Raw genomic sequence first — 9,812 nt, forward strand, 5'->3', positions numbered from 1 at the left:
TATAGTTTTACGGGGAATTATATGCTGGACTGTTTCTTTGCCATGTTCAATGGATTCCTGGAGTCTTGTCATTACTGTAAGGTTGTCAGGCAATTTTCTGAGAATTATTTAGCTTTAGAGGTGCTGGTGCTAGCTGATAGCCTTTATGCTAAACTAAGCTAACTGTCTCCATGCTGTAGCTTCATACTTAATGGACAGACAGGTGAGTGGTATCAATCCTCTCATCTATCTCTAGTCAAAAGAGCAATTACGCATTTCCTTTAAGAAGCTTTGACCAATAGTAATGTTGTCACTAAATTAGTTTCTAAAAAGGCAGGCGAGAGGTATGTCTGGGGTACATATGACTTATGCAATCATAATACCATTGCTACATTGTCGCAAAATAATGATTATGTAATACTTCTGCTGCTTCTGTGGATGATACAGTAAAATTCTAATATGCAACTGCATGTGCTACACACACACTGATTTCTCATCTATATGCAGTCAGACAGTGTGTCGCAACTAAAGTTACAGTTCTAGAAGTTTATTATAGTAATTCTGCCAGTTAAAAGCTTCCTCAAAAAAATGTCTTTGGCAACAGCCCACTAATGGCAAGTGCACTGAGATGTTTCAGAAAGCAAACAAGTCAGACACTCTCATGTAAGATGAGAGCAGAGGTTGTCTAAAAATGGTTCTGGACCACAGGGCAAGAACCTCAGTTACTGTGACAACAGGCACTCTCAGCTATGTGAAGCTCTCTAATTGAATATTTACAGAATGGTAGAAGAAATAGGAATCTGGCCTTTGTCACTGAATGGCAAAGTTTCAGAAAATATGATGAAATACGAAGTCTTCAGTATTCGCTCTGATGATAAGGACTGGTGGCTCTGTGCTTTTTCCAACTCTTGTTTTGACATGGCTTGATCTGTCAAAAGAATTTTAATCCCACTTCTTGTTGTTACGCTGGAGTTTGTGTAGGATTTAGCCTACGTGATTAATTTAGGAGCACACCTATCAGCATATAAACAAACTGAACAGTTCCCAATGTACAGACAGTTCAAAGTTCTTCAGAATCCTGTAACGCTCCAGTGCCTGACAGCATGACGTTGGCTGCAGGAAGTCTGTGAAAACACACTGTGAACGTGTGTTTTGGTGTGTGTCATCTAAAGCTTCATGACTCGCCCTGACTCTGACGTGGGGTCTGTAATAGGGCCTGATTGTTTCCGTTTTGGGTCACATGTTTATCATTCAATCTCTTGCCAACACCACCACCCATACTCATCCTTATTGTTTCCTTGAGTCTCTGCGCTTCTCAGGAATAGTACACTTTGCTCAACAATTACTTTATGACTATGAAGTGTCTCCACATGTGTAAACACCTTTTAACATTTCATTGCGAAATTTCAAAAAGCCCATTGAAAGGGTCACTGATGAAAAACAGATGTTGTGGTTCACTTGCTTACACAAGTTTAATATTTCCCACAGACCGATTTCTCTCCAAACAGTTCAGTCAGGACAAAAAGAACTGTACATCTAGCACTGTCATTCTTCATTTAAAGTAATAACTTTCAATCACCAGAGACCCTCTGTTAAGAATATATTATCAGTTGTAATCAAGTAGGTTAGGAAAATCTAATTATATATCTTCATTAATGTTGTATTATTATGTTGAAACCATGGTGAAAAAGACACATCACAGGTAAAGTAACGATACATTAATGAATTTTTTTTTTCCCCTCCATGGTGAGTCATTATGTGCTAGACCCCACATGTCACTTTGATGAAGTGTAGGAAACTTTAACAATCTCTCCTATGAAAACAGCATGAGGGTCAAAAGAGAGATAACTACAAATCCTCTGGCATGATCCCAGCTGAATTCTGTAGAAATTAAAGCCTGAGGATGATTAAATGACTGGATTTTAAGGGTGTTTGATGACAATGCCTCTGTAAATAAAAACAGCAATTGCAAATAGTAACTGAAAGGCTTCTCATCTCTAAAAACATGTGGTTTTGATTGTTTAGTCAAATCTCTGTGGAACCAGTTTACAAAGAGTGTAGTCAGCTGAGAGGCCCAGGGCATATAAAGCATATAAAACAGAAACCTGAACCCGAGGTGAACAATAACACCCCTAGTCTGCTTTCAGAGGTTTTCTCATGCTTATCAAGCCCAATGTTTAACATGTTTTTAATATTTTTTTTAACAGAAATGGGGATTCATGAAAAAACTTTGCCATCATGTATAATGACCAAATATAGCATTGAATATAACAAAGTCTGTACAAAATGTTAATCCAGAAGATATATGGTACAAATACACAGCTTTGGCTAAAACAGGAATGTTCACTATAAATATTTACATTATTCTTACATTGTAGAGAGTTCCACTAAAATATTGAGGTTTTGCAAAAACCTGCAAGACTAACTTTCCTGCCAAGAAAATTAGAAGATTGATCAGCCAGTTTAGTTTAGCTTATCATAAAGACTAGAAAGAAGTGGAAGAAGACCCAACAACCAGGACCTAAAGATCACCAGTTAACACGGTATATGTCTTTTGTTTAATCTATACAAAAATGTGTGGTTTTATAGATTGTTATATATGCTGGACTATTTTGTGGCCAGGTATAGTCCCTTCCTGGAGTCTCCACTGAGCCAATTTAGCTGTTTTCAGTCTTTGTGCTAAACCAAACTAAACTGCTGGTTGTAGCTTCCAGTTTACTGCACAGACTTGAGAGTAGTCTTCTCATCTAACTCTGCATGTCAGACTACTGTATTTCTTCAAAAGGTTTGTAAAGTATCCTGGCATTAGTGAATATCAGCTCACTGCAGCCATTCAAACATATCTGTAGTTTTCCCTTTAACATATGATCATTGTCCAAAATAAATCTGTCACATATTATCTGCCTACAATATGAAAACATTTAAATCCATCCAAAGACACACCCATGTCATGAGGGGAAATCAGCCACATATTAGTTCAGGCATTTGTTCATTGTCTTTTTCTTATTGTGTCATCCCTGCGCTCCCCTCATCTCGTGCTGCGTTCACTTGCTGTAGAACAGCTGTAGATATGAGCGTCCAACTGAACTCAAAGATCATTGACAAGGAAACACACAGTGTATAATCTTGTTAAGGGGATTATACAGATTTGAATTGTTTCTTGTTAGAAATGGAATTTTGTGGTCACAACTCTCAAAATGTCTTGATACTGCAGGATATATGACTGAATGGTTGGTTTGCTGTAAACTGTGGGAACACATGTCCCTTGTAAAGTGTGCGTATGAAAAGCAGGAACAATCAAAGTCTGCAGAAAATATCCTTCATTGCATCTTGACAGTTTTGCTGGAACTTGAGCAGTCCCCAGTTTGCTGCATCATGCAATGGTTTTGTCACTCTGGTGAATACTGCCCTGGTGCACGGTATGTGCCAAAGAGGTGGTCCCAGTGTGTGAAGTAGGGGGCGTAGTTTCCCCTGAAGATAATGTGATGGGCTTGGTGGTAGGGGGCTCCACCCAGACAGGGCAGCAGTCTGTGCAGAGCCCAGGGCAGGTCGTAGCCACAGTGGTCCTCCACCGCCAGCCAGCTGTTGAAGAGGTGGAAGAGGGCTTCGCTCAGAGGGTGGCAGCCCACCACCCAGGCGCTGCTCAGAGCCAGCAGCAGCAGAGACAGCAGCTCGGCTGCACTGGCATCCTGAGCTGCCAGAGCGAAGGGTACATGGTTCTGGTGGTGCAGCTGGTGAACACTGCAGTAGAGCCAAGGAACCCTGATGAGAAGCAGACAAACATCTGTTTCTGTTTATATTCACTGCAAAGTCATTACAATATTCCCAGAATTGTATGTTACTATGTCGGTGGTTGTGTACTCAGCAGAAAATCACTTCTACTACTACTGCCTTTACAACTACTAATACTAATACTACAACTATTACTTATAATGTTGCATCTTATAGAAAAACAACTCAGGACACCCAGCAAGTTCAAGTTAAAGGGGCACTGATTTTAAACATGAAGGTCGGTTTACTTGTCCATGATGATGTCATAGAGATGTCATCGGGGTTATCTCAGATTGGATTTGAGACTTAAAAGTTTTAGTAGACTGCCTGTGTTACAAAATGGGGGAGTGGAATTTGAAAGGCATGAACATTTACCAGGAACAAGGGGGCTAAAAAAAGAATAGCAAATTAGTTGCATTATGGGAAGTTTTTGGAGCTTGACCTGCTGGCTACAAAAAGTCAGGTTATTTTGGTCTTTGCTGCTTTAGTGATCATTCCTTTTTTGTCTGTCTCTCTTAACTGTGACCTATTGTACATAATCTCCTGCAGTCTATTAGTCTGCTAACAAGTGATCCTAAAAAGATAAAGTGAAAAGTGTTGTTGTTTGCCTTTCTAATACCACTTTTTTACATTAACCAAACTGTTGTGAGCTCGTCACATCCACTCATCTGTTCTCCATGAGCTGTATATATATGGAGATAGATCTGAACAAATTATTTTGGTATAGGAAGGTAGAGCAGCAGCATTGGTGTAACTCAATTCATTTTATCAAAAGTAGAATAATATAGGGTCTGATAAGTGATATAGAGAAGGTAAAAAAAATGAATATTTCCCTCTTTATGTAGGGGGTATTTTTTTAAGAGTTTTTTGAACAAAATTCGGAACGAAACGGCTGATTTTTTTTTTAATTGAACTGTTTATCGGATAACGCTTATTTCTCGTTTCTCGATATAACGAGATCATATTATGTACGACCCGGCTCGTGAGAGGGAGAGGGAAGCAAATGAACAGAAATGGTTTTTGGTAGATTGCAGTGTATTTATTTGCAGGTTACAAGGAGACTGAAAGGCTGTTGGATGCTGCTTAACTCAAAGAAAATATATTAAGAGGTTCCTCCCAAAATAGAGTAACCATGTACTTCTAAAATCACTTAAAACACTCTAAATGATCATCATAATCAAAATACAAAATAAGCAGCACCCTCTAAACCTAGTTGTCTAACAAAATAATCTACACTGTCAGGTTGTGGTCAGTTACCCCACCTAAACTTGCCAATTTCCTTAAAAACAAAGATTTCTCATTAGCAACACAGGAAACAAAGATTTTACTTTCTCAATCCACTAAAAGTAAGCTTCTACAGAAGTGTACAGTTTCCAAGTAAAATCAAGGTCACAAAGCGAGTTGGATCACCGAGAGAGCCGAATCACCATGCAGCTTTTTTAAACGGAGGCGGTAGAGGAGTTGGAGGACTTGCAGACGCGACCAATCAGTCACGACCGGAAGGAAGTAGAAGGTTTAGTGTATCCAATCTCGGCAAGGGATCGCACATCCTGTTACGACACAGCTGCATAACACAGAAACACATGCCAGATAATGGTGGTTGGACGTAACACCATCCTTAAATAAAACCATGAGTTTTGTACAAAACAACACTTTACAATGCTATTTTTATACTCTTGATAGAGCATCAGTAACACATTTTTCGATCCTTTCTTTGAGTACATGCCAGTTGTAATCGATTGCACGCCAAGGCCCCCGCATGAGTCGCTGGTTGTGGTTATTACTGCGGGAAGAAAAACAAGTGGATTTATGGTCAAGGTGTGTTACATTGGCAGGAACTGGACCAACATATACCTCAAAGTGCTGTAGGCCAACACACAGCAAGGGATGTCTTTTCATGGTCGAGTAGTTAGCCTGGTGGCCGGTTAAACTACGGGAAAAATAACAACGGATGATCACACCATTGACATCATCCTGCAATTGATGACACTCCACTGCACTGGAGCTACCTCAAGGTTTAAAAGGTTTAGCGGAAGTCTGGGGCAGCGGAGCGGGGCATACTTAGAAGTATTTTTACAATCTCGACGAGTGCTTGGCACTCTGGAGCCAGGTGAAAATCTACTTGGGACTGAGCGGATTGGTTAATGGCGTAAAAGGTAGAAATTACGGGCAAAAGTTCTGTAGATAGCTGCATTCCGAGAACCGCCGAAGAGTTTAACGTGTGGTCGGAATGGGAAATTTCTGTTATGGTGGGCGACCTTCGCTCAACATCGTCGCACCTGACACTGTCCAACTGTCTCCAAATAGGTGACAGTGCTTACCAAAGTCCATTTTGCCAAATTTATGGTGAGCGTTGAATGCGCTAGCCGTGAAAACACCTGCTCAAGGACTCGCAACATGCTCTTTCCAAGTTCAGTATAGATGATCAAATCGTCAGGTAGCGTTACAGTTAGTTTTAATCCCACCAACACGGTATTCAACCTTCTGACAGCTGGGCGGAGCATTCCATCATCCAAGCCATAAAGTAATGTAGGAAGTGATAGGGGTAAGACGAGATATTTTTAGAGGCACGCTCTGTCAGGGCTTGCAATAACCCTTTAGCAAATAACTTTACTGACATATTTGGCGGTGGCAAGTTATCATACAGTCCTCCATTCTAGGTAAGAGGATAAAATCCGAATGGTAACACATTTACTTTGCGAGTCCGTTATGACTGGAGAGCATCAGACTTAGCTCTAAGAGACCGGGAGAACTCAGGGACTTGAGATGGGTACAGAGAATTCTGTTAGGAGGTACTGTGTTTCTATCCCTTCATCCTCTCTCTCTCGCTCTCTGCTGATAAGAGGCCGGGATTAGTTACTACAATGGTCATGCTGAGGACAACGGTTGGGTCTGTGTCGGAACATCATATGAAAAGAAAGAGGAACGATAACAACGATACGACACATCTTGTTGTTGTTCAGCGGTCAGATCTGTAAGTTGGGATGGTAAGCTTTCACGCTGAGAGTTCCGGAGACGGTGCACGGAGGGGCACGGCTCCAACCATCACTGCAGATAGATCAGGCTGATCGGTTATTGATCAGTGCAGCGACACTAATTATTTATCGGAATAGGACCCTGGGATAAGCGGAGATCAATGGATAGTTTTGTTTCTCTGATTGGTACAATTCAACTATTTCAATATGAAACTCTGTTTTTCCGCTTCTTTCGGGGGTGCCAATTTACATATCTGTATCACTATCCTCCGAACGTCATTATAGGACAGAGACTTGGCAGAAGAGCAGAGCGCAACGGGCAGCAAGCCAAAAATTATTCTACTGGACGACGAGGAAGCAGAGCGGTCATATGTGCTCATCACGGATTGGGAATGATATGAGCCTCTTTAGAGTGCGTTAGCCCGATGCAAGCGGCTCCGGACTGACTGACATAATCCACCATTGGTACTAGGTGATGCGTTAAGTGACAAAATATTACGACAATTAAAATTTATTGTTTGTTAGAATCAAAGTAATGGAATATTTCCATTTTCCAAACTACTTTCCTCCGTCATTACAAAAATTAAACCAAGGATGTGAATGGACTGTTGGATTTCAGATCAGTAGGAGGAGACAACAAAAGTAAGGTTGTAACTAATTCAGTTTTGGGGAGTAACCATAATATTATTACTGAACTGTATTAGTAATTAATTACACTACTATACTTTTACAATAATTTGTATCAGGAGGGAACGATCAGGTATACTGGGAGGTAATCGCTGACTTTGTCGAACTGGTATGAGTTAAACCAGCTTCATATAAATGCCAGCAAGACAAAAGAGGAGATTACACTGGTGAACATCCAGGGTTTGGACATTGAGAGGGTGGGAACTTACAAATACCTGGGTGTTCACCTCAACACCAAACTGGACTGGACTCACCACACAGATGTCCTGTACAAGAAGGGCTAAAGTTGTCTTCATCTGCTGAAGAGACTGAGGTCCTTTGGTGTGTGCAGTAGTCTGTTGGGGAGCTGGAAGCACTGAGAGGGACAGAAAGAGACTTATCAAACTGGCTACGAGGGCTAGTTCTGTCCTGGACTGCCCTCTAGACTCCACAAAGGAGGTGGATGAGAAGAATGTGAGCCAAGCTTGCGTCAATCATGGACAACACCTTTCACTCCTTGCATGAGACTGTGTGGGCCCTACAGCTGTCAGACTCTTGAACTCAGCAACCACATTATGCAGCTCTGTTTGTCTCTGCCAACACTTATCTCAGTCACTTTTTGCACTATTTAATATACTCTTTGCACTACCAGTACACATACTAGTACACTACTTTCACATACGTATATTTATACTATATCATTTCCTACATGCCATTATGAGTATTACACCTGTACTGTATATTCATAGCATATTCTGTCTTTGGCTTTTTTTTCCCACTAATCTATACTGCTGTATATATATTTTTTGTCCTGTGCAATTATTTATTTTACACCATGCCACTACCTCCTGCTGCACCTGTGCAATATTCCATATCAATCGCATCTGTAAAAAATATAGTGTATATAGTGTTTTTATGTGTATTTTCTTGTCTGTTGTCTTGTATCTGAAGCTGCTGTATGTATATGCCCCCAGTGTCTGATCAATAAAGTCTATCTTATCTTATCTTACTGGGTAAAGTAAAATCATGACTGTAATAGTATTACCAGTACTAAGTTACTGCCCAACACTGCACATTAGACAGACAAAATATAGATTCGTTTAGCAGAAAATTAAAATTCTCAAGTACACATAGCTCAGAATTGTACTTCACGTTCACACTGCAAGCCTTCGCACTCAATTCTGATTTATTGCTCAGATCTGATCAGATCTTTGTTTGGTTGTTCACATTATTTTATAAACCGCGCTGTCTGTCAATCAACAATGACGTCCTGGACCTGATTTGGACCACATATGAAAGCGACTCAAATCAAAATGAATGAATGAAAATCCATAACTTGTGCTGTTCACACTGTGATGAGAAGTACAGATCTCACTCACACTGAGCACGCTGCTCACCTGTGCATGAAGAAGTGCCATATGAAGAAGAGCATGTCAAACAGCAGAAAGCATGCGAAGACCTCCACGAAGAGCTGCCAGCAGGACGGAGCCACCTCCGGTAACGTGGGGCTCCTCAGAGTCTGAAACAGCGCGGTGGCGGGGAGGACGGAGGTCAGGTATCTGTACAGCACCCTCCAGAAACAGTCAAACCATCGTTTGAGAGACGGCGGCGGACCCGAGCCTGTAGGGATCCTCCACAGCTGGACCCACGGACAGATGCTGGCCAGCGCGTCCAGCGCGAAGAAAGGTGCGCAAAGCAGGACGTGCGTCAAGAAAGCGTAGGACGCAGGCAGGTAAGGAGAGAGCAAGATTTCCTCCTGCTCTGCCCTCACATACTCCCACAGCCCCTGCAGCACAGGCGCGTATGCCTCTCCATGCTCCGTGGAGGGTGCATTCATCACGGATTCCTTCACCAGACGTCATACATTACCGTCTTCTTACAAAAACTACAAAAGTAAGTTCTGAAGCAAAGCAGCTGATATCCTCACATAAGTGATACGTCCTCACTTTGAACGCGCGTCTGAAGGATGTATCCTGGACAGTATCTCACACATTGTTAGAAAAAGGTAATTTGGGTGTTTTTCCCTTGCTGCTGCCCCGCTGCTCACCAGCCCACTCACACTGCTGGAGAAAGCTTCTGTGGTAGGAGGGGCCCCGCATACACACACGTTTAGATATGTGAAGCTAATTAAAAGTGTCTTTCTCTCCTATTTCACCAAAGTACCAGTGAATAGTTGAAGTATAAGCTAAGTCCCCAGATGGGAGATGAGTTGGCTGCTGGAAATGCAGGGGCTTTCTGTGAGAACACTGTTGCGTTTGTTGCGTTGGATGACATTATCACAGCTATGGGGCACAGAAACTAGATCCAGTTTAGATTTTGATGTTTTTTTTCAATTTGGGGATTTTCCAGGAATAAGAGACAATTTCAGCCCGGTCAGAACAAGAACAGTTCTAAGGCGTGAAAATTGAAAATTGAAAGTGA

The 9,812-nt window shown here is 41.5% G+C and overlaps 1 protein-coding gene across 1 annotated transcript; it reads right to left on the reverse strand.

Annotated features, from left to right (window-relative positions):
* Positions 1 to 1,705: 1,705 nt before the first annotated feature.
* Positions 1,706 to 9,593, reverse strand: ch25hl3 (cholesterol 25-hydroxylase like 3). The gene is made up of 2 exons (XM_035659076.1): positions 8,789 to 9,593; positions 1,706 to 3,741 (listed from the first exon to the last, which is right to left on the reverse strand). The coding sequence occupies exons 1-2, from the start codon at positions 9,226 to 9,228 to the stop codon at positions 3,369 to 3,371; spliced, it is 813 nt and encodes a 270-aa protein (XP_035514969.1). The 5' UTR covers positions 9,229 to 9,593; the 3' UTR covers positions 1,706 to 3,368.
* Positions 9,594 to 9,812: the final 219 nt, after the last annotated feature.

The sequence above is a fragment of the Morone saxatilis genome, unplaced genomic scaffold, assembly GCF_004916995.1.
Source record: "Morone saxatilis isolate NCDOM2014 unplaced genomic scaffold, NCSU_SB_2.0 Contig16, whole genome shotgun sequence".
NCBI lineage: Eukaryota > Metazoa > Chordata > Actinopteri > Moronidae > Morone > Morone saxatilis.

Bases quoted from the DNA above. Each gene is read 5' to 3' on its own strand.
- ch25hl3 (XM_035659076.1), bottom strand. From the start codon at position 9,228: ATGAATGCACCCTCCACGGAGCATGGAGAGGCATACGCGCCTGTGCTG. The intron at 3,742-8,788 runs GTGAGCAGCGTG...GCTTCTCATCAG, and splicing joins TGGCACTTCTTCATGCACAG to GGTTCCTTGGCTCTACTGCA.